This window comes from Rhipicephalus sanguineus, chromosome 2 (assembly GCF_013339695.2).
Source record: "Rhipicephalus sanguineus isolate Rsan-2018 chromosome 2, BIME_Rsan_1.4, whole genome shotgun sequence".
Lineage (NCBI taxonomy): Eukaryota > Metazoa > Arthropoda > Arachnida > Ixodida > Ixodidae > Rhipicephalus > Rhipicephalus sanguineus.
Window position 1 is genome coordinate 201,179,846 of NC_051177.1, and position 25,704 is coordinate 201,205,549.

Sequence of the window (25,704 nt, forward strand, 5' to 3'; positions counted from 1 at the left end):
CGTGCAGGCATTTCGTTTTAGAGGAGGGCTGGAAACTTCAAAAACGTTTTCTCACTTTGGAGCTCTGTGATCGCTCTTGTGATAAGCTGCAGGTATATATTTATTATATTACACTGATTACTGCGATTACAGAATAACATTTGGGATATAAAGTCATAACGAATGAAAATAAAGCACAGAATATCGACATGTTAAATATATAAGCGCCTGGTATATCTACTTTTAGCTCGCCTGTTTAAGATAAATCAAGTAGCCCCATATGCAAGGAACAAAAGAAGTTCAGTACTTGTCTGTAATAAAATTTCTCTAAATAGCTTGCCCCACCTTAAAAAAGCGTTTTTTTTCGAGAGAAAATGTGAAACACATATATATATATATATATATATATATATATATATATATATATATATATATATATATATATATATATATATATATATATATATATATATATATATATATGTATGCACAACGTATGTGGAACAAACATGAAGGGGCACTAGAAAGGAAAACGTTTTCTCTATTATCAGTAAATTACTCTTTAGCAATTCCTTAATCACCACGCTTGGCGGAACAAGACTCTTGGTAAGTGAGAATACGCGCAAAAAGATAAATGCGGGTGGCGACGCCCCCTTTAAGATCGCGAAGCAGATACCGCGACATCTTAGATTCTGACGGCGTCTAATGGGTCCTACGTAGTTCCTAATCACTAAAAATGAAGTACGTTGACCTCTGAGGGGGCCATAGACTTAAGATACCAAGTTTGAGGAAATTTTATAGAGCCAATGTCCTCAAATACGACAAATAAAGTTTGAAATCCGTGGCCTCACGCTCGGAGATTTCGGCGCAAAATTTAAAAAAATGGAATTTTGACCTCGATTTTCTCGTCTCATAATAAACTTATGATCGTGAAATGAATGACATTCGAGTTCTTAGACTTCCCTTTACCAGTTAAACCGATTCAGTGCTTCACTACGGTGTCCATTTAAGAACCCAGCAAAGTCCAAGCCCGGCCCGACCCGAGCCCGCCACCCTCAAACCGGGCCCGGCCCTAAGCCAGGAGCTTCAGGCCCGAGCCCGGCCGGGCCCGCCGGCCCGAGCCCGGCCCGGGCCCGCCGTGAGAAACCCGGGCCCGGCCCACGGACCGGGCCGGGCCCGGGTTTCCGGGTAGGCCCGAGCCCGTGCAGTGCTCTAATGGATGTTCCCCCTCATTTCCGCTATAGGATTGCGTGTTGACGTTTTCATCTCGTGATTAGATACTCCGCACGTGTGTATTTAGTTCAGTGCCAAACATGCCTGTGAGCTTTTAGGCAGGCACTGGCAGTCGAGGAAACAGAGCCGCTGTCTGTGGTACACGTCTACGTCTTCCACAGACGTGCCCTCCAGGCAGGTCATTCCTCCGATGACGTAGACACGGTCGTCGGCATTGGCGGCGGCAACGGCGTGGCGCGGACGGGACAGTTTGAAGCGGAATTCCCATCGACCCGCAAGGAGTCGAACGCGAGGACATCGACGTGGTCGGTGAATGTGGTGGGGTCCCGACCGGAGGGTTTGAGGCCACCCGCGAGCCACAGTTCGTGGTGAATGGTCAGAGCTTTGCAGTAGGCGCGAGGCTCAGGGAGGCTCGGGCGTCGTACCCAGCTGCACGTGCCGGTGGAGAAGTTGTCATCATTACAATGATCAAACACGCCATCACTATCACCCGCGTCGCGATTGTATCCCAACTGCAGCACAAAGACGCTTCCCTTTGGTATATATGTGCTTGTGTCTTGGATGTTGAGTGGTTGCAGGAAACATTATACGCATTCAAAGAAATAAAGACTAGGTTACTGCCCCACCGGGTAACCTGCCGACATCTGTTGCCTTGCATCCGCTGAGTAGCCTTATCGCAGTTATTTATAGGATCAAGATTTTCTTGCCTAAGAATCCCGATTATTGCTTTACCACTCTTGTCCATGTTTGCCGTCTTTCCTAACCATTTACCTTTATTTGTAATTAAACAAAGAGGCTAGGTTGGGTTATGTAAGGCTCGATAAGTTGAGCTTAACAATGTGAATGCAAAAGCAGCGCTCCTCTGCACTCTTGTTATTTTCACCTCATCTATGACATCAGCTGACCGAGGTCGCTGTAAGGACTTTATTTTTCTGGCGCCCAACTGTCATGCCTACGATTTCCTCCTCCAGTGCTGAAATTTTGCCCTTATGCAATCTCAGTCTGGCTATATGATGTGTCCACAGATCTTTCACGAGTGGAGACTGGCACTTTGTATACTCACGTGCGCTCGTTGGGGTCCGTGGCGTGCACGGTGGACAAGACCTCGGCGGGCGCCATGCCGGTGAAGACCTGCTTCTTGGTGGTCACACCTCCTACCACGTACACCATGCCGCCCAGGAAGCCCACGCCGCAGGCCATGAGGGGCAGCGGAAGATGGCGGTACGAAACCCAGGTGTTCGACGCAGGGTTGTACAACTCCACCGAGTTGAGGATCCTGGGTAGATAGCGATCGTCAAGGCGGTGCAAAAGGATGAGCGGGGTAAACTGCAACATCTGACCTTGCTGCTTTTATGTCTAAAACTAAGAAGTACTTCTTTTTTCATTTCATGAATAAACGGCGGTAGTTGTCCATTTATTTCGATGAGAAATGTCGCGAGTGCTGGAGAGAGCTCGCGCAAAAAAAAAAAGAAAATTGGGGGACGCTTAAGCTTCGCCTTTAAGAGTTGAACGCGTTAGCAATATCTGGCCCCATACTCATAGTGCTCTATTTCGCTTGTCATTATGTTCAGTCGCCCGGTCTCACACACACAGTCGACCTACCAATAATAGAGGTAAAGGTTTCTGCCTCCTTCAACATCCCTTTCATGACAACTGTGTACCCACTACGTGCGTGTAATAGAATACGCCCACTAATGTGTATGCCCTTTGTAATCCTTTGTAATAGGTGGTATGCTTTAAACCAACAGCAATTACGCGCGTGATACCTTTTCGAAGTTGCGATGCACCCACTACGTGTTCGTAAGCGAATAGCGCAGTATAGTGTGCGTTTTGTAATGAGTGGCCGGCATTAAACCACCAACTCGTCATGCAGTTCACATGGTGTGACGCCCGATGGCAACCTACGCTTGTGCCCCGTTTTAACGCGATATTGCATCTCGCACTGTCACACCTGTACACAGGACGCGTAGGTTTTTGAAGCAATAAAGTAAACTTCAGTGAAGTACCAAGCAATGGAGTGGCTCTGTGGTAGAACACCTGCTTGCCACGCAGACGGCCTGGGTTCTATTCTCACTCGAACCTTTTATTAGTTATTTTTTTCGGTCATGGAGTAGATGATAATTTTTCGCTCACAACTAGCGACGCCGACACCGGTTATTTCTGCGGAACGAGCTCTTTAACGCTACCGCGTTAAAACGCGCGGTTCTCGTGACCTGTGCCAAAAGTGTCCTGCTCGCACAAATTGTCGGAGCCATGCATGAAGGTACTTTTTGCCAGTTAAACTGCGTGAGTACGTATGTTGGCCTGTGCCTTGAGCGACAGCTGCCAAAAGGTTAGCTGGGTAAGTGTCGTGGACTAAATACGCAATTTCTTGAAATTCTGGCGCCTCAACGGGTGCGGACGAACAAGAGAAAATCATCTAGGTCTTCTCGGGATTACAACTACATGGAAGGTACACTGCAGGCTTTTAAGGCAAGGCTGTAATAATATATTTGCTGAGAACAAATCACTGTGATTGATGTAACCAGATATAGAATAAATTTAGATTGTAAATATTTATATTCCTCGATATGTTTGGGCAGCACACTTGTGTGGGTAGGTGCCCATATACCTTAGCGCATCATCATGAGTGCTTTCGAGCTTGTGCAAGGTTGCTCGGTGTCTCCAAGGGCGTTCTCGAGACACGCGTGTGAAATAGAAAGAATTTCAAATGTAAGCGCTTCACAAACCCGTGACGACACGAAAAGACCAATGTTGTCTCAAAAACAAGGAGCGCATCTCATCGAGCATACAGAAAGTCTGGCTTCATCTGCAAGCAGTTGTGGAGCACCACAGCGCTATGCTTGGAATCCGTGCACGGGGTATAAAGCGTGGGCTAATGAGAATAGCATTGGTGGTTATGGTGTGTTTTGAAGAAAAGCGATGTCGGTGAGTTGTTTAATGTACATACACTGTAAAGAGTTTGCAGCGCAAGCACGTAAATGCTCAAAGAAGGCGACGCATGGAAGTAAGGAAGGCAAAGAGGGACGCACACGAGCACTGCAAGCTCTTGGCAGCGCTCGTGTGCCTCCCTCTTTGCCTTCCTTACTTCAATGCGTCGCCTTTCGTTCAGCACTCACGTCCGTGTGGTGAAACTCTTTAAAAATGTGTCTCAGAGGGTCGATTCCACGAAAGATCGAAAAAGGGTGTATATTTGATGTTTCCGATTTTCCTGATAATTTTGTATGTTGTGCACATATGATTGCACAGCACGAAATCGCAGTTCGTTTTCAAATAAATTTTTTTTTCAACACAGCAAAATTCGACAAGTGTCGCCGGTTGACGACGACCATTTTACGAAGAATGCGTTTTCGTAACTTCGGAACCATGCTGGCAGCTACTCAAGCTATATATTACAAATATCTTTCTTTTTGGACGGAAGTAGAAGTAAATAGGAAATAGCTCTTATCATTTCATGGAATTCTGAGTAAATTATGTATTTTTAAAATTCACGAAAAACGCTGCGTTTTTGAAAATCAGTCGAATTTGGGACGCTATGGCTACTTCTGTGAACATCTTAGCTTGTTCATATTTGCAGTATGAATAGGCTTTTATGTGAATAATGAACCTCTGCATTTGTATTTCTCTAATAATATTCAAAGTAGTAAATTTTCATGCTCGAAACACCAAAAAGAGAAAAGTGCTCCTCCATTCAAAAATCTATAATAAAAAAACCCAATCTCAATTTTGTTCAAAGTCCCCCAAAATGTTCTCAAAGGACTGCAGAATGATATTATGAAAAAACATGTTGCATTATTTTTATTAGAACAAAAGCAGAAAATGTCAAACATTGTGTTTCCAGAGCGTGGTGAACACTGCGTAAAGGACATCTCTAGTAACAAGAAAATACAGTAACACGTCTTTTTTCTTCTCTGAGCTTCGCTAAACAGCAGTAATGATCTATTGTTGGAAAGTGGGAACTGTTTTGTAAAGAAAAAAAAAAGATCGTTCCAATTAATGCATTTGCGACACCACTTACATTCCTCGTCGACGGGCAGCACGGACATTTTCATTTCTCTGGATAATTGTTTTTTAGTAAATGCGCTTATATAAAGTAACGAAGCTAAACGCGAAGTATGTGTAGCTGAGTCGACCATGCATTGTAAGAATGTGAGAAATCGCAAATGGCGGCAGTGGTGAACGGCGAGTACCGCAGTGCAACCTAAGCACAACAGCCACACATTGTTTGCCAGGCTTTGTCGCTATGCACGAGAAAAAGCTGGGGTGTCGATTGCGTTGGTTACACGATACATTTTTCACCGCTCGTCGCTCTCCCGCCCGGTCTCTGGATCCGCACAGTGCGGGTCGTGTGGCCCGCGCTACAAGCACTCGTGTAAACGGGGTAGCATGCGTTAGGCGGACAGGTGCAAAGGGCGGCGCGATGGACGCCCGCCTGAGCAGACGACAGCAACGAGTACGGCTGTGCCAGTCAGCCAAACACCACCTGAGATAGAAGTTAAGCATCCAAATTGTGCTTCACTTTGATGCGATCACTATGCTACGCTCTGAAGGTGGCTATGGGTAGGGGTTATAGCCATGGCCGAGACTTTGTACGGACTAGCCTCATGGTGCACAAAAAGAAATTCCGCTGCAGCAGAATTTTTCGTACGTAGAAGATATCGGATCGAGACTCTTTTGCGGAGGGTCATGAAGCAGGATGCGCGCTCAATTCAAGAGGGAAACCAGATCTGCCAGCACTCCTTCAAGAGAAAGAAGGATATGCAAAACAAAGCAGATGCAATGCAAACAAAAACGTGTTTTGTCCGTGGCCAGAACTGCTGCCACCAATCTTCACGTAATCGATTCTTTTTAAACTCTGCATTGATCACATAAGGTTTGACAACGTACACATTTGGGCCAACAAAAACCACACCTCTTGGCGACCCCGCTTTCCAGAAATTCATTTCCATTCATGAAGAGACCTTGGCTTTTTATACCAATCTCTCAATTCTGGCACAGCACATCATCATAAGAGACGCATGGAGGGGAATGCGTTCTTTAGCACTCAAGATATGAATTATACTCAACTGAAATAGATGAAAGAAAAGGAGGCTACAACTGAAAAGTGCATTACTGTGGACTGAGGGATGTCTAACACTGGCGTGAAATCGCAAACCACGCGAATGCATTTAATTGGAACGGTCTTTTTCTTTACAAAACAGTTCCCAATTCCGACCATAGATCATTACTGTTGTTAGCGAAGCTCAGAAAAGAAAAAAGACGTGTTACTGTATTTTCTTGTTACTAAAGATGTCCTTTGCGCAGTAGCTACCACGCTCTGGAAACACAATGTTGACATTTTCTGCTTTTTGTTGTAATAAAATGATGCAACATGTTTTTTTCATAATATCATTCTGCAGTCCTTTGAGAACATTTTGGGGGACTTTGAACAAAATTGAGATTGGGTTTTTTTTATAATAGATTTTTGAATGGAGGAGCACTTTTCTCTTTTTTGTGTTCGAGCATTGAAAATTTACTACTTTGAAAATTATTAGAGAAATACAAATGCAGAGGTTCATTATTCACATAACGGCCTATTCATACTGCAAATATGAACAAGCTAAGATGTTCACAGAAGTAGCCATAGCGTCCCAAATTTGATCTGATTTTGAAAAACGCAGCGTTTTTCGTGAATTTTTTAAAAATACATAATTTACTCAGAATTCCATGAAATGATAAGAGCTATTTCCTCTTTACTTCTACTTCCGCCAAAAAGAATATATTTGTAATATATAGCTTCAGTAGCTGCCAGCATGATTGCGAATTTACGAAAACGCACTCTTCGTAAAATGGTCGTCGTCAACCGGCGACACTTGTCGAATTTTCCTGTGTTGAAAAAATTTTTATTGAAAACGAACTGCGATTTCGTGCTGTGCAGTCATATGTGCACAACATACAAAATTATCAGGAAAATCGGAAACATCAAATATACACCCTTTTTCGATCTTTCGTGGAATTGACCTGAGTTTATGTCCTACTTCAGCGACAACTGATCGAGTTATTTTTTTATGCTACGTAGTTTTTTTTTCCCGCAGCTTACGCAGAATCAGATATTTGCGATATTTCTTATCTAAAAAGAAAGCTTTGAAGACGGAAACGTGACCCTATATATATGTCTCATTCCTTTCACCCAAAAGAATGTCAGTTCTGTTGTTTTGACATGAAATGAAAATTCTGAAATATGCTCTAATATTTTTTTTTATTTTACCCCACCCAAACTTAAATTGTTGTCTGTCTGCAGGTATGATAAAAGAGTACTGTGCTAAGCTGCTCTGAAGAGACGAAGACGAAATGAACCACCTCAAGACAGGCACGGGATCTCAGCGATGTCGTGTGTCTCTCTATGCGCACGATTATCAACTCGCGCAAAAAATCGGCACTATTAATTTAGCAAGCAGCATTGCAGGGAATGCTTGCTGAGTTCACTGTGACTCCCAGCATTGCGTTAGCCGCCGCGGTGGTACGGTGCTCGTTGCTACCCTTTAAGACTGGGTTCGATCCCTGCCGCGGCGTCGCATTTTGATGGCGTAGAAAAGCTAGATGGACATGTTCCTAGTCTTAAGTACACGTTAAAGAACCTTTGGTAGTGGAAATTTCCGGTGTAATCAACTAGTGTTTACCTCATAATCATATCGTGGTTTTACTACGTGAAAAAACAGCCACATATATAGCTGTAGCGATCTACACGAAAGAGACTATTGGAAAGTATAAGTTATTGGGGTGGTGCCATCAAATTTAGAGGCTTTAACAAGACTGTTGTGGGTTTCCTCTGTATGCAAGGACACTCCCACGAAGGGTCGGACACAGCAAACGTTTAGAATATATTTTAATTCATTTCCAAAGTGTACCTGAATGCCCATTCTACCAATCGAAACCAATCGCTAGCGCGCCAACTCTGACGTAGCTCTATAGGAAAGGCAACGAAAGTTGTAGTGACGTCACACCAGATCTGCTGTAGTGACGTGAGTGACCTCCGGACCTCCGCCACCTCCGCAACGAACGTACCGGCTGTAGTGAACTATAATATATTCTAGTTCACTATAGTACCGGCAAGGCATCGGTTGCTACATCATCCCACCGAGTTTCGATCGCTTCCTGGCTAAGTGCGTCACAGCCCTGTGTGGTACCTTGGTACCTTCTTGTTGCACTTGAGTGTTCTCGTGTGATTCGTGCCTTGTGATGATGTCGGGCGATATTGAAAGCAATCCGGGTCCTGCTTCTAATGCTGTACTAACTGAACTGCAGCAAATTGTCTGCCGGTCAGACGGAATTAATCAGTCAGGTACAGGACCTTAGTCTCATTTGTTATCAACCGATAAATCTATAGCAGATCTCAGTAGACGCATGACTGATCTAGAAGGGCACTGTCAAAATTTCCTTGCGTACTGATGTGGAAGCGCTTAGAAGAGACACCGCTCGCGCGAGTGACCTTTTGCGCAAGCTTGAAGCGCGCGTGGATGACGCGCCGAGAATCATTCTCGGCGCAATAACCTCATATTTTGGCCTTCCTGAATCAACTGGATCAGAAGCATTTGCCCAAGTTGAACAACTCGTCATCAAGCACTGCCATGATCATCTGGGTATTTCCTGATCCGAAAGAAATTGAGCGCGCGCATCGTCTGGGTCGCCGCAAGGATACTAACCACCATCGCCCCGTAATAGTTACATTCGCATTCCATAAAACAAAAGGAGAGCTTTCTAATGGAAGGAAATTTAAAGGAACCACTTTTAGTGTTGGTGAAGACTTTTCACGTCGTGTACAAAACGTCCGTCGGCAATTGATTGCCTTTGCTAAAACCAAGTCGCTGCCTTTTCCATCACTTACAAAACACTGCTAATGGGTCACAAGCGCTACGTCTACGATGAGCAATCGCAAACTGTAAGGGAAGCATCGTAGCAATTTTCTCGGCGCAAATCTGCCGGGCACACCCCCACACCTCAATCTGGCCTGTCACTTTCGGTAGTCTTTGCTAACGCGCGCAGTTTTTTTCCTAAACGCATCACTTTTTCTGAGCTTGTTTTATCATCATGCAGTAACGTATTGGTGATAACCGAGACTTGGCTGACAAATGATATACCGATGCAGAAGTGCTAGATCACCTACCTGGATTTCAACTTTATCGTAAGGACCATACAGGCGCACGTGAAGGCGGGGTTCTGATCGCTGTGCACCAACAGTTATCGTGCTCGGTGGCAAGGACTGACCCTCCTGAACTTGAAATTCTTTGGGTCGTTTGCCGTGCTCACCCTCATACTGTCCTTGTAGGCGTTTGTTATAGGCCCCCGACAGTGACCCAGATTTCGCATATAAGCACAACAATAACTGAGTGACCTTGGCAAACAGTATCCACAAGCAGAGATACTCCTTTTCAGCGATTTTAATTTTCCTCAAATAGATTGGAGTAGTAGCGTTCCGTCAGCTGTGGGCAGTGAGCCCGCAAGAGACTTCATAGATTTCTGCCTCAATTGCAATCTAACCCAACTTGTATCCCAACCAACGCGCGTTACAGGGAGCAATTCCATCATCTTGGATCTAACTAACTACTCATCAAGAGAGCTTATCATCAATTACATATCTGCGTGCCGTCAGTGACCACAAGGTAATCCATGCGGCTTTTTCGTTTCGACCTGTAAAACGCGATCTTGTCACCAAAACAATCCGTCTTTACGACAAGGGCAATTATAGTGCCATCAATAATGAATTGGTATCTTTTCTTCCTGAGTTCGAGAGAATAAGCCATACACGCTCTGTGGATGAGAATTGGATTATATTTAGAGATAAGTTAGCCACTCTGTCGAGAAGTTTATCCCAAAATAACGTCACCGCAAACCGAAACAAGCCGTGGTTCTCACGTAGACTTCAGAAATAAGAAACAAGAAAAACGCCTCTTCAGATCAGCCAAGCAGTCTAACCTTCCCTCCTTGTGGGAAAATATTACGCCGCGGAAGATGATTATCTAAGAGCCATTCGAAACGCCAAGCACTTGTTCTTTCATGATGAGTTGCCCAAAATGCTTGCAACCAGCCCTCGCAAATTCTGGAGGTGATAAACCCTCAGGAGATGCGCACCATTAGTCTCTCAAATGCTCATGGCGATATAGTCAACACAATGAATGCGCGAACCTTTTTAACGAGGCCTTTTTTTCTGTTTTTACAAATGAAAGTTCAGTTCCCGATTTTCCTTTACCTGCGCGCAGCACCGAGTCTATGCCTCCGATATATTTTCTACGGACGGCATCTTCGATTATAGAAAACATTAAGCGTTCTTCTTCTGCAGGTGTGGATGACATTAATTCAAAACTTCTCATAAAAGTTAAACATGTGTGTGCCGCATACCTTACATTGGTTTTCGCAGTCATTATCATCAAGCATTCTGCCAGCAGACTTGAAAGTAGGCAAGGTCGTTCAGTCTACAAATCAGGTAACAGAGACTCTCCACTAATTACCATCCCCATACCTTTAACAAGTATCCCCTGCAAAATCATGGACATGTCATCTACTCCCATATCTAACTTCTTGGACTTAATGCACTTTTTCATCCTTCTCAACACGGGTTCCGAAGAGGTTATTCTTGTGAAACGCAGCTGGCCATTTTCATTCACGCTTACATTCTAAACCATTGACTGCGACGTTCAGACTGACGCTCTTTTCCTGGATTTCGCTAAAGCATTTGGACACTGTCCCTCACAAACGCCTAATTCTTAAATTATCTCTGTTAAATCTAGATCCGTTACGTACTTGATGGATAACATCTTTCTGACTAATCGCCCAAGTGTGTGTTGTTAATAATAACTCTTCTAACCGACACCTGTAACTTCAGGTGTCCCGCAAGGGTCTGTCTTAGGGCTTCTCTCGTCCTTAATTTACACTAACGATCTACCATTGCATGGTATCATGTAACTTTCGTATGTTTCCGATGACTGCGTAATCTACCGATCAGTAACCAAACATTCATGACCAAACACTAATTCGCATGATCTTAACAACATACAAACATTGGTAACCGTTGTAATGACTTAATCCTAATAAATGTAAGCTTTTGTCTTTTCTCGCCGCCGTAACCCTTTTGAGTTCACTTATTCCATCGAAATTTCCCATACAATCAGTTCAATCTTTCAAATACATCGGCATCAACTTGGCTCATGACCTGTCTTGGCGTCATCACACTACTAACATCATCTCCTCTGCTAATAACACTCGGGTTTCTCAGACGACACTTACGCCATACTCCGCCTCACGTCAAGACGCTTGCATACAAATCGTTTATCAGGTCCAAACTCGAGTATGCATCTTCCATCTGGAGCCCTCATCAATCATACATCATAAGAGAAACCGAATCACTTCAAAATCGGGCTACCAGGTTCATTCATTCTGCAATTCCACGATATCAGCATCTCATCTCTAAAGGCGGAATCAGGTCTGGAAAACCCTTGCTTCACGCCGACAGTGTGCCACCTCTCTTTTTCATGTTTTATTTCAGTTCACTGAATCATCCACCGTACATCACGCCCCTCCGCGCATATCCCATCGCACTGGTCATCCGTTACAAGTCGCAATACCACGAACCCGGACCACTGCATTCCAAGCCTCCTTTTTCGTAACAGCAGCAAAAGACTGGAACGGCCTGCTCACGCCATTTGGCCATCACTAACCCATCTATGTTTGCAGAAGCCATTAAAAACACCGTTGTATAGTTCTTTTTTTTTGTTATACACCACCCCTATGTAGTACCCCTACAGGGGGTCTTAAGGAAAAAAAAGTGAAGTGAAGTGAAGGAATCATGTGACCAAGCCTTCTACGTCACTGCCCAACCTCGGCGCCCAGAAACTGAAACCGAAAGTTGTCCGCATCAAAAGGCAATATAAATTATTTAGCGAGAATACATGAATCTTGGTGCGGCTTCATGCTTCATGGAGCTATAGGAAACGCTTACAGCCATGAACGCGCAAGCCACAAAACATGGTGGCACCACCCCTTTGAAAAAGTAAATGTAAAAGAGACAATAGATAAACAAGTAGCAAAAGTGACCGAATGGCTTGGTTGGTACCATCGTATGCAGTGTTTCAAGGAGGGTGTGTTCAGCTCTGGCCTGCGAAAACTGTCCTACATTTGATTTTTAAGTTTTCTTTGTCCTCTTAAGATGTAAATTGATTTTTAAGTTTTCTTTGTCCTCTTAAGATGTAAATTCCATCGCGCAATCATTCCTTGTAAATATTTGCTACAGCGTCTGATAGAATGAATGATATAAAATGAATAGGTTCTCTGGCTGTCTGCCTTTTTCCAATTTGTTCGTACTGTTGAAAACAAAACTCAATCACGAAGGGGAAGACGCACGTCAAATTACATGGACTACTGCAAAGCCAAAGCGACGGGCACCTGTGCAGACCCAGCAGTTTTCGGGGTCATGGTGGTAATCGGATTCTTGAGCTTCATTCGTATTCGCGGACCATACTCTGCAGTGTGTCGCTTAAGGGGAAAGCATTAGATGCCTCATAAGACGCGACAATTGACCGTCGGTGGTCAGCGTGCGCCTCCATGGCGGTCAACACAAGTGATGCACAATGTTATCATCAGTTGATAACGTCACCATACGACGTCATCGCCACGTCACAGATCGGCAAATTTGTGACCTCACTGTGACTTGTGTATAACGTGACATAATTTCACGTCATGTGAAGGACGTCATCACATGAATTTCGTAACCAAAGGTGGGGGCGATCACTAAGACAGTGAAAAAACCAGGTGAGTGCATGAAACTTTCGGGAGGAGGGCGGGGGAGGATCAGTAATAATATCGGGTGGTGTTAGCCTCCCAAAACCACGATATGATATGAGGGACGCCGTAGTGGAGGGCTCCGGAATATCAACCACCTGGGGTTCGCTAACGTGCAACCTAAATCTAAGTAAACGGGGCCAAACATTTTTCGCCTCCATCGAAAATGCAGCCGCCGTGGCCGGGATTCGATCCCTCATCCTTCGGGTCGCAGCCGGAGCCATAACCACTAGAACACCGTGGCGGGGCAGGGGGAGGATCAACTCATTGATTTAGAAGAAAATTAAGATGGATTACGCATTGCAGTCGTCTTTGGCGAATGATAAGAGACCTGTGAGTTTATTTTTGCGTTCTAGCTGGTTTTTGCACATTAGAAAGAAAATAGGCAATCACTTGGTGTGCATCAAAGATATAGCCGAACAAGCGAGTGGAGCTGATAACGGAGCGAAAAAAAGGGTTAAACAGGCAACGGCCACGCTACTCTGATTAGCGCGTTCGACAGACGCTGACACATTGTTCTTTTTATTGTTTTTTTTAATGGAAGCTTTATTGCCCGACCCGTGTCGCCGTCGGTGGGCTGTCGTTGTAAGTGAAAGAAAAAATAGCTCCTCAGCCAGAGCTGGCGTGCCGGAAGCCGCCAACTCTCGCAAGCGCCTCGCCGGATCACGCCACTTTTGCAACCAATCACAAGCACTCCCTCCCTCCGGAAAAGACAAAGGAAGGTTCGCTCACTCCGTTCGCGCCATTTTCCTAGTTCAAAGCCAGCTGCGCTATGGGTAGAGTGCACTTGATCCGCTCCATCGAACAGGAGGCAGCCTTGAAAGAACGAAAACGGGAGCGGGCCCTTGACACAAACGCGGGGCATATGCGCTCGGGTCAAGGGTTGGGTGGCGGTTTGGTTGTACGCGATCAAGAGTTTAGACTGAAGGATTCAGAAGGGATTAGGTTACGTAATGCTAAAGCTTAGCGCAAACCGAGCACAGCGGACAAAGAAACGACGAGGACAAGCGCCAACTTCAACTATCGTTTTTATAAAAGTAACACAGGAACGCGGCTGAATCAGATGACAAACGAGCCGGCCCATCTCCGTTGCTCGTAGGGCGCATGCGGTAAAATCACCCCAACATGCAAAGCCAGCCGTCGAAGCTGCTAAGGAGGGCGAAAACGCCCCGCCCGTCTTGAAAGAGCATGAAGGGACGCGCTGGGTGGAGGGAAAGGGACGGGGGGATTGAGGTCGCTCGTGCAAGTGTGAACTTTGATTGTAAGGGCGCGGTCACGATCTCTGGCGCGCGCTATCTCGGCACGCATCAGCGCGGAAAGCTCAAAGTTCTACGTGCTGCGCCCTCAACGCGAAGAGACTGCGAAATCCGCTCCTCTCCCTGAAGCGGCCGTATCCTCTTCCACCAGCGTTTGTAGGAGTTACGCGAGTCCGGATCTAAAAGGAGACTACTAGCCTTATTTCATATGACATTACAATTTGTTGCTATAGCATTCATTGCTTCGCCCTTGCGGTGACACTGTGATTTTTTTCCTCAGACCTAGGGTACCAGCTGTTTGACACGGTACTAAACACGTGCGGTAACAGCCAGCCGCCCATGCACTCCAGCTGATCGGGCACATACAGCAAAATACCGTCAACGCACGCACATGGGATACGTGTGGTGTAGCCGTGCTGGAGAAGTTCTGAAGCTGTGTTTCAGATATATAACTTTTGATTGATTGATGGACATTACGGTGACAGCTGTGCCAAAACACAACCGAACGCCGTAAGTCTGCTTCATACAAGCATTTGTCAGTGGATCATCTCCAAATACGATAACTTTATCCTAAAGAACAGACGTGATACACGCGGAAAGCTCCTAGGGAGCGCATCAGCGCTTCTTTTCTGTCCATTCAATGCAGTATGGTCATTTTCTGTATAAACGTATATAGTGTGTATGCGGAAAGAAACGACGATGTTTGGTTCGATTGGTATTACTTAATACTTTCATTTGAATACGAAATCTAGCGGCGCTGCGCATCCAGTTCCGGGGTTGTGATCAAGCTGATTGCCATTGATACAGTATTTTAGGTACCCTGGCCTTTCTTTGCTATACAGAGCATTTGATACATTCGTAGTGTTTAGCGAGTCTATTTGGCTGGGTCGTACAAACTTTCACTTTAAGAGAAGCTTGAAGAAATAAATGCGGGGATTTATGATGTAGCCGCTAAACCATGATCTGGTTCAACTTCACACAAGGGACTCCTTTTTTCTAACTGCGGTTCCCGAATGGACACTAAATAGAAACAAGGAATAAGTTTAGATCGATAAATTATGTTCTGAGAACTTTAATGTCATTAATTTCGTCATCATAGGTTTATTGATAGAGGAGAAATAAAGTTCGAAGTCTCATTTTTAAATTTTGCGCCGCAATCGCGCCGCGTGACGGCAAGGATTCAGATGTGTATGATCGTATTTTGGCGCCATTGGCTCAAGAAAATTACCCCAGACTTGGTATGTCAAGTCTATGGCCCCCTCCGAGGCCAATGTACTTCATTTCTACGGATTACGAACTACGTTGTCTAGTAGGCGCCGTCAAAACATGTGATGTTATGGCGAATGGTGCGGAAACTTCAAGGTGGCGCCGCCACCAACATTTTGTTCTTGCGCGTTTTCTCGCTGGTGGCGTTTTTGGTACCGTGAAAGAGAACTTTACTAATATGAGAAAAATCGTTTTGCTTTAGTGTCCCTTTAATGCTAACGTAATGCACAGTGCACGAGCACTTTTCAGTTCTTCTGAGAGTGACCATGGCAATGGGGAATCAGAAGGCCAGTCATAACGGGAATGTTTAATTATTTTAAAGGAGACCTAGAGGTCTGTCAAATCAGTGTAGATGTCAATCACAGCGCAAAAGTTCGAAGAATCTTGATAAACGACCTTGAGTACCACTTTTCTTGCAATACGCCACAAAACACGCGGCAATCAACGTTTGCTTGCGTCGCTTACAGAACCACTGGCTCAAGCGGTAATCAGCTTAATAGAAAGATTAAGGAGGCTCAACCGACAGCAGCAACTGATGAAGTGCTTGTGTAAGCATGCCATCATAACAGCTCAGCTTGTGCATCATGCCATCATAATAACTTCTATTGATAAAAGTCTGAGCATGAGTCTCTTAGCTTTGGTAGAATCTTTAGCACTTCATGTCTCGCTTATACTATGCCTCGATAGAGGCTTGATTAATGCCTATGCCGATGGTTACTCCTAACTCTAACGTGGCTACAAGAATAAACTGCTGCAGTAGCGCCATTCTGTGCCTCCTTTTCACATCCGTGTACATTCTGCATATCAACCGTCGAATAGTAAGAGAATGCGCATTAAATGCTGCATGACATAAAAACATCAGAAAGGCCGACGTTTCGGTAGGTGGACCTACGGCACCGCTTGACGCGAAGTCGAAGACTTAAACAAACACGTCAAGCAAATGCGCCTTGAGAACATAGGATTATATACCGGCTGGCCTATACTATACCGCATTTCCTTTAGCACTTACGTGCTTGCGCTGGAAACACTTTTAACAATGAACTGTAACCCAACTAGCCCAAATCGCCGTTCTTCTATCCGTTACTGCGTCTTTACTTTGGATCTCCATAAAAAGAAGTCAAGAGGTCGTTAGTAAGCTATATTTAAAGCCTATGTCGCAGGGCCAGCGGTTCTTGCATACCAATGCGCCTACAGTGGTGGCCCGCTTACCTCTTCATTGTCGTCCTTGCCGCCAACGACCATGATCTTCTCGTAGACAACAGTGGCTCCGTGACAGGCCCTGGCGTGCAGCATATCGGCCGCGCGATCCCATCGTTTCTCACGGACGTGGAATGTGAACACCGAGCGCTGCGCTCGGCCTAGGCCTCCCTTGCTCGTGACCACGGGTCCACGCCCGCCTGTGGATAGAGGTATTCGTGCGTGAGGCTAGGAATCATTGTTCCACAAAGAACGTGGTGATAGCACGTAAGATGAAGGAACGTTTTTTTTTTTATAGAGCACAGCTCTTAGCCGCCCGTTCCTGGGATGATCGGCGTCGCCGTCGATAGCGTAACCGATAGACATGAAAAAGTAAACAATATACTTGAAAAATAAAATCACAAGAATTCCCCGGATCGAATTGGCCTTGAACCTAGGCCCTCTGCGTGCCAGTCAAGTTTCCTATCACGTAGCCACGCTGGTGCTTGAAAGTAATTTGCAAAAAGACCCTATACAGACGTCATGTCCGGCAAGCTATCTCGTTGAGATATGTAATATGGCATGACAGAAGAATAAAATAACAAACAATCATCGTACAATGCTAATTACGCAACGTGTGTGTAGTTTAATGCTGCACATCCACTGCACAGTGTTCAGCCATAATTCATCTCAGCGTCAAGAATGTGCACATTATACCTTAGAGATGTGTAGCGGGTGCCTCGCCTATCCGTATAAAGACGAATAATGCGCTGGTGGGTGCCGTCCTTACTTCACAAAAATGAAGATTTATGGTTGTAGTCGATACCTTGCGGAAAGCCAAAACAGTCGGCCTTGCCCCAACACGAAGCTGCGCTCAGAATTCGCATTAGGCGCTATCGTAATTGTGGGGGAATTTTTCGCAGTTGACCGAACTCATCTGACGATTTTAAATGCGAAGCATTTCTTAGAAAACTTCTGCGACTTTGAGCGTATCTATCTATCTATCTCTCCTATCTATCTATCTATCTACTATCTATCTATCTATCTATCTATCTATCTATCTATCTATCTATCTATCTATCTATCTATCTATCTATCTATCTATCTATCTATCTATCTATCTATCTATCTATTCTATTCTATCTATCTATCTATCCGACTACGACTTTGTGCCCTCGCCTCGCCACTGTGGTCTAGTGGTTATGGCGCTCGACTACTGACACGACGGTCGCGGGATAGAGACCCCGGTCGCGGCGGCGCATTTTCGATAGAGGTGAAACTTGTTTCAGGCCTGTGTACATAGATTTAGGTGCACGTGGAATAACCCGAGGTGGTCGAAATTTCCGGAGCCCTTCTTAACGTTTTGGGACGTTAAACCCCAGATATCATTGGTACATTTCGTGCTCTCCTGGCCGTTGGTATGGCATACCATAATTTGTATGGCATACCTCTCCTGGCCGTTGGGATGGCATTCCAATGTTTGTATGGCATACCGTGACTACATTACAAACATAAATGACAGATCATAGCATGAAAGCCATGGCATGCATGTCATGAATGGCACGATGTACATATAAGGGTCTTAGTGCTGTTGCGGCTGTTGCGTTCAATTGATACATAACATAATTCGTATGGCGGTGACCTGAGTACATGATGAACTGACAGGTCCTAACAGACAAATCATGACACGTCATGTACATCATGGTTTACATGACATGGCCTCGGGAAGCTCGAGCCCTTTCAAATAAATGGATATATAGCGAAGTTATTTCGACGAGACACTTCTGTATGACGAACATACATGGCAGATGGTAACATCGAAATCATGAAATGCATGTCAAGTTCGACAAGCCTTACATGCCACACTCATGGTACGCTCGCGGCCGTTTCGCTAGCTTGATATACATCAAAAATGGTATTGCGCGACGTGATTGTAAATGAACAATAATTACAGGGGGTAACATGAAAATCATGAAACGCATGTCATGCAAAGCCTGCTTTACATGCTTTACATGCCACGCTCATTGTGCGCTTACGGCCGTTTCGCTAGCTCGATATACACAAAAATTGTTTTTGCGTGACGCGACTACATGATGGAAATAAGTGACATGTGGTAATGTAGAAATAATGACATTCATGTCATGTATGGCATCTCACGGTGATGGTGCGCTCGCGGCCCTTTCGCTAGCTTGATATACACCAGAAGTGGAATTGCGCGGCGTGAGTACATGGTGCACACCAAATTTAGCTGGCCACACTTGAATCATGATATGCTTTTTCTGTACGACATGACTTACATGCCACGCTCATGGTGCGCTTACGGCCGGTTCGCTGGCTTGATATACACCAAAATTGGTATTGCATGCCGTGACTGTGTGACGAGCATAAATGACCTGTCCTAACATGCAAATAATGAGATGCATGCCACGTGCCACATAATTTACATGAAACTGTCTTCGTGTGCTTCCAGCCGTTGTGTTAACCGGGTATATACCAAATTTGGTATGGCATGGCACGAGTTCGCGACAAACATAAATGACAAGTCATCAAATTGTATAACCCGAATACGCGTTTCATTGGTGGCGTATATACCAGATTGTACATGCATGTATACATGATAACCATGCGATATACAGGGAAGTAGATCTCATGACATGAATGACAATAATTGCCTCAAAGACAAACAAGGCGATGTAGGCAGCTTCTTGCTGGCTGCATTTCATTACATCGATTCTCACAGTGCGTGGTATCTGCCGTATTTTTTGTGTATAAGTTATCGGGCCTGCCCCAATTTGTGGCGGCACTATACTACACTGTGTATGGGATCGAACCGCTTCACTGTAGTACACGCCGTAGACTCGGCGTGTCCTGTAGACGTGGACGATTGCGGAGATCAGTAAAAAACGGAACAGAAATTTCCGAATATAGAGATTAGTGCGAAATTCAGCCGCAGTTTGCTAGTGTGTGATCGACCAAACAGGCGCACAAGACCACAAACCCCTGAAAAAAAAATAAATGGAGAGGTTTTATTTATTAAGGGGAGTTCGCTAATTTTGAACGCATAATGGTCTAGACAGGAAACTCAGCAACCTGCGCGTCGGAAGGGGTGGTTAGCTGCGGACACTCATAAGCCGTATTGGGGTCAGATAAAAATCCACACAGGCCAATGACAGTAAAGGTAAGAAATGAAATGCTCCGTTATATAAAATGTCAATAGCTTCCCTTCCAGTTTCTAATGAACTGCCGAACGAGCTAGTTGAGTGTTCATATACCGAGAACGTAGATGCAGCCTGCGAAGTAAACAACGGCGTGGTAGTTTCGCGGCTCGGGCATCGGTGGAATAGCGAGCCATTGGTTCAGCTGAGGCTTGAACACGTACGACGACGTTCCTGCATTGCAACAGCAACTTTTTTATAGACACCGGTATACTTAGCATAAACAGAATAGCGCAAAATGACGAAATCTGCCTCATAAAGACACATTTCCTCGAGTGATGTTAAACAGTCAGCCAAAGTGGCTCGAAAGGAAATCAAGGCTTTTGCTATCTTTTCTATGAATAAGAAACGCAGTGGGTCGGGCATCAGTATATTTCTCACTGAAGAGACAACTATAAGTGAAACTTAGCTGTAAACCTGATCCTTGAATCTACGCGCTAACGTAGCAGGGTTTCATAGCAATAACTGGCCCAAGGCGTCACGAAATACATTTACGCGACGCAAACCAAGCATACATGCACTAAATTAGATGAAGCAGCACACTTACGGGATCCGTGTTTGTTTCGTTTAAGAAGGCGTGCGTATGAAAGAGTTACGTAAAGATAACGGCGTCATGTTTTGACATCGAAACAAGCACCGTACCAGCCGAGGTATTCTCTGGTTCCTTGAGGTCCGGCGCCGCCAAGTACGACCACAACAGCCGAATCCGAGTTCTGCACTTTGCCCACGAGCGATACTTCCTGGGCCTCCTCCTCTCTGGCATTCCTGCGAATGTGCGCTCTCAGCGAATACCTAATGGGCAATGTAGTGCGCTGCAGAACGGTTACACCGCACTTGAGCCACAATGATACTCTGCCATAATGTCGCAACATCTTAAGGAAAAATGATCTCTATGATTTGCGATGAATACAGCACGGAGGGGGTAATATGTTTGTTGTGGTTCAATGTTCGGCTTGTGATTTGTTCGACAAGTTCTTGACACCGAAAGTGCAGGGGTACTTTCGCTCTGTCTGCCTACCCGCTGCCACTTCTACCGCTCTAGAGTTCACTATATTTTCACGTACATTGCCAACCGCCCTTCAGTTCTCAGCCGTTTGCGCCAGACAGTAGCAGCGCTGCGGGCGGAAAAGTTATTTTCCTTGAATTTTGTCATGTTTTATTGGCTTTTTCGAAGTAAATGCCAGCTGACAGTCGAGGCAACGAATCACCTGAAAACTTCAGAACTTCACTCAAAATCTGCAGTATCACACACCACAGAATACACTTGAGCAGGCCGCACCATTTCATTTAATTGAAAAGGACCATTTAGGGTGGCGACAGCTTCTTCTGAATTTGTCTCAACTCTTACGCCTTTCACCATATCCTTCATACCTCCTGTAAACGAAGCCGTGTATCCTCCTGCAAAACGATGTCGACAGCACACATATAGAACGCGCGCCCTGCTGGCTCGACATTCTTATTCCCATACTTTATAGCTAATCGTGTGCTCGCCAGTGCATGTACCTTGCCTATGTGGCCATCTAACCAAGCCCTATCAACATACGAATTCATAAAATAGGACTTATTCATACTTCACTGGAGGCTGCGGCTAAGAACCAGCACCACAGAAAAAGAGTAATTAATAATATCTGGAAACGTTAGATTATAGTGGCAAGCCTAACATGGTATACGCCAGGTGAGATGGCGAATTATCAAATTATCAAACATTGGTAGCCAGATCAAAACGAAAGTGAGGCGCGAACACCCATTAGCACGTAAATTCTTCCAAACGCGCTTACACTAAAGTTATTCAAAGGTTGTGATACTGGTGTCCCACATGGTCATTGGATCGCGATGAGGGACGATCGGTGTCGGATTTCTTGACCACAGTCAAGTATGGTCGCTGCTACACGTTCCAAACGAAGACAAGGTGAGGTAGGGGCAACTCCTATTACGGCAAAAGCATAAACACGTATGCTCACCTGCCGTCCTTCTTTGAAGGCGAGGACGTCCCACTGGCGCTCACGTCCAGGCCCGGCGTGGTCGACCTCTTGCCCCAGCCTAACATTATGGCACCAGGCTACCAGAAGGGCAGCCCCGCACGCTCACCGCTGACCGGCTTCTTCTTCTTCTTCTCCTCAGCCGATGGAGATTGGCGTATGATGATGATGATGATGACCTTTATAAATGGCTCACACCCACTCAAGGCGATTGGCCAAGGCAGTGAACGGAAACTTTATTGTCAAATCAATGAGATCTGAGTCCGGCGTCTTTTTAGTGGAACTGGGCACCCCCGGCGGACGCGGTTCCGAGACGTTGTCTCGAAGCGGCTTACTCGGCACTCTGCACGGCCCAGAGTTGCGCTGTCAGGTTCGAGCTCAGCTTCTCCGCAGAATGACAAATAATGGCTTAGTAGGTGCTTCCCAACTTCACAAAAATTGTGATTTATGGCGTAGTGGTTACCTTGGTAGTGTGATTGTAGTAGTAGCCCCAAGAGAGTTTACAACGGGCTCTAGAAATGCCGCTCTTCCAGCTTTCACTGTGACAGTGCTGCGCCTTCCGCGCACGCGAGGCCTGCGCTGAAACTGCAGCACAGTCACAGCGAAAGCTGGAAGAGCGGCGTTTCTAGAGCCCGTGTAAGCTCTCTTGGGGCTACAATACAAGTACACTAGAAAGGTACCCACTACGCCATAAATCACAATTTTGTGAAGTTGGGAAGCACCTACTAAGCCATTATTTGTCATTCAGCGGAGAAGCGAGGCACCAGCTACACGTCTGTAAGGCATTATGTGCACTTTGTTGACGCGACGACTGATGCCAATTTGTCTCCTCTGGTTCCAGTAGGAATCTGAGGAGATTCCACGCCTTGGTTAACCCCAGCTCACTATCCATGCTGTTACACGTTTCTTCCCACTGTGACTTGCAAAGCTGTGACGCATATTCCTCGATGTCTCTATTTAGTTCGGCAATTTTCTACGTAAGTTTTATTGCATCATTTTGTTTTCCATCGGGCTTGTAGGCTACGTTTAGCCTCCCACATGTGCAAAAGTTTACTGTCTAAGACCTGGAGGTTCGCCTCGGGCGGGACCTCATGCGTTGCCGTCGCGACATCCCGCTTCTGCGTTTCGGTCCACCTTTTGATATCGCCGATATTTTCCGAAGAGTTAATCTTCTCTTTCTTGATCTGTCTGAATTTATCCCACTCGACAAGTTTGAGTCGCTTGCTTCTCGTCTTGCGCGGCCCCGCGTCGACTTGAATTTCTACAATGGCGTGATCGCTGCCTAAATCCTCTTGTGTATTTGTCCACCACACGTTCTCTATGTTTTTAACAAACGCGAGGTCGGGTGAGGTGTCTGCACAAACGCTGTTCCCTCTTCGCGTAGGTGTAGAGGGGTCAGTAACGAGAGTGAGACCTTCCTGTTGCGCGTCCTCCCATAGATTCTTGTCTTTCAAGGTTTCATATTTGTAGCCCCATGCTGTATGGTGAGCGTTAAAGTCTCCCGCTACGAGGAGAGCTCGGTTACCCGCTATGCCAGCCGCTTTCTTGAGTAACGCGCGAAAGCGGTGCTTAAGTCAGGGGCTGCTGTACACGTTAAGAATGAAAAGACTGTCGTTCCGGTTCTTCGTGGGTACTATCTCAACCAGCAAGTGCGGTGTCGTGTCGGCCTTAATCTCGTGTTGCGTTACGGTCAGGTTACGTTTGACTAGCGTCGCGACGGCCGGTTTGTCCCGAGGGGCGGTATCGTGAAATGACCTGTAATCCGATAATTTAGCCTTAACGTTAGTCTCCCGTAGGAGTATCACGTGCGGTTTCTCCTTGTGAATTAGGTACTGTTGCAGGTTTCCCCGCTTTCTAGCGTATCCTCTGCAATTCCACTGCCAAATTATGTACGTTTTCGTGTCGTGTGTAGCCATGGTGCCAGCGAAAGTTAGTGTTTTCCAGTGCTATCCCAAGTCTCTGTTTCCACTGATCTGTGGTACGCTTTCCCTGTCGGTTTGACAGGCCCACAGTTGCTAGCTGGCAATCTTCTTTCTGTGTTTTCGACCCTCATCTGTAAGGCTGTAAGTTGTTGCTGCATTGTAGCAGTTATCTGCTGCATCGCGTTAGTGAGCTGGCTAAGCATTCCTTCCATTTCCATCTTACGCGTGTTCTTTGCCTCCTCTATTTCTTTCCGCATTGTCCTTATGTCTTCTTCTACTTGAGTTTCTCGTCTATCCTGTCTTTGTCTACTCTTTTCCTCTATTTTCTGTGTTTTACTCTCGGCATGAGCCGAATCCACTTCTACTGCCCTGCGTTTCGTGGGTGTGGGCACCGTTTCTTCCCCAGGTAGTACTTCCCCTGTATTTTCCGCAAATTGGATGATTACGTAATTCCTAGTTACCTCGTCCTTTAGTTTGGCATTTTCTTCTCTGAGTTCCTTTATTACGTTGATGTATCTGGTGTTATCGCTCTCCAACTGCTCCAGTCGTTTTTGGATTCGCATCATAATGTCGTTTTCCCCTACACTGTTAGGAGTGGCAGTACCGAACCGCGCGTGCGCCCAGGAGGCGGCTTTTTCTGCCCAGCCCACCTTGAAGGCTTTGGGTGGCCCGTCTTTATCTCCGTTTCCGGTAGCTCGCGTCGTTGTGGTGCCGGTACTGGTGGTAGACCTGCTCCGGGACCTGGATCCGGCCTTGGCTCCGGCTCCGGGCGCAGGCTGTCGCTTGGCGTTCCGCGACCGAGAGCGGGAGCGGGAGCGGGAGCGCGAGGTGGATCGCCCTCGTCTCTCTCCCTCCAGCACCGAAAAGTCGTTTCCTCTTTCCTCGTTGTGTCTTTGGTCTTTGGCTGTTTCTTCTTCTTCTTATCGTTGTCTTCTTTCCCAGAGTTGTTTCTTCACTATGTTAGGAGTCCTGTACTTGGCGTGGCATTTTCTGTCTCCGGTCGGGTGATCCTTGCCGCAAAGTCGACATCTGGGTTCGCATTGGTGGTCTTCCGCTGGATCATCGCAGCCACAACCTCTGCATCTTTTATAATGTGGGTTGGGGCAAACATCGGATCGATGTCCGAGTCGGCCGCATGCGTAGCACGTCTCGTCCTGTTTCTTGTATAGCACGCAACGGTGCTCCGTTCCATTATAGTAGATGTAGTGCGGCACTACACTTCCTTCGAATACGACAATAGCGTTTGCCGTCTTTCCCATCCTCTTCGCGTGCAACAACGTTGGGTTTTGCTCGTTGACCAGATGTCTCTCTATGTCGTCAGGGAAGCCTTCGTCGGGCATCCCACGGATGATGCCCTTGGTTGTATTTTCCGGCGCCGCTGCGTATGCACTCGCTTCGTACTCTTTGTCTCCCATGCGTAGTTTGCAGATTTCACAGTATCTTCTGGCCCTTCCATCCGATGAAGTGCTCACTACCATTATGTAGTGCCTTTCGTTGAGACGGAAGATATCACCTCTTGTTTCTTCTTGCGTCAGTCCGGCCGCGTTGCGTATGCTGTCGCCGATCCGAGCAGCACGATGCGTCGCGGTGCAGAAGCCAGCTCTAGGGCCCACGATGATTTTGATGTCGTCCGCCGGCAGGTTCGGTTTCTTGATCTTCATGTTCAGTCTTCGCACATTTCTGGCTGCCCTTCTTATATATGTTTCTTCGCTAGCCAGCGTGTCAACTGTCTGCTCAACTGGGTCAGTGCCCTCGACGGGCGTCTTGCGTTCCTTGCATTTACTTCAGCGCAGTTTCTAGCAGAGGCGTGGTTGCGTGGTAGAACACCTGCTTGCCACGCAGACGACCTGGGTTCGAATTGCACTCG

At 46.0% G+C, this 25,704-nt stretch overlaps 1 protein-coding gene across 1 annotated transcript; it reads right to left on the reverse strand.

Annotated features, from left to right (window-relative positions):
- Positions 1 to 1,391: 1,391 nt before the first annotated feature.
- LOC125756232 (alpha-scruin-like) lies at positions 1,392 to 21,983 on the reverse strand. Its single transcript, XM_049413032.1, has 6 exons — positions 21,898 to 21,983; positions 20,574 to 20,701; positions 19,994 to 20,110; positions 16,755 to 16,942; positions 2,276 to 2,538; positions 1,392 to 1,641 (listed from the first exon to the last, which is right to left on the reverse strand). The coding sequence occupies exons 1-6, from the start codon at positions 21,981 to 21,983 to the stop codon at positions 1,392 to 1,394; spliced, it is 1,032 nt and encodes a 343-aa protein (XP_049268989.1).
- Between the last annotated feature and the right edge of the window lie 3,721 nt (positions 21,984 to 25,704).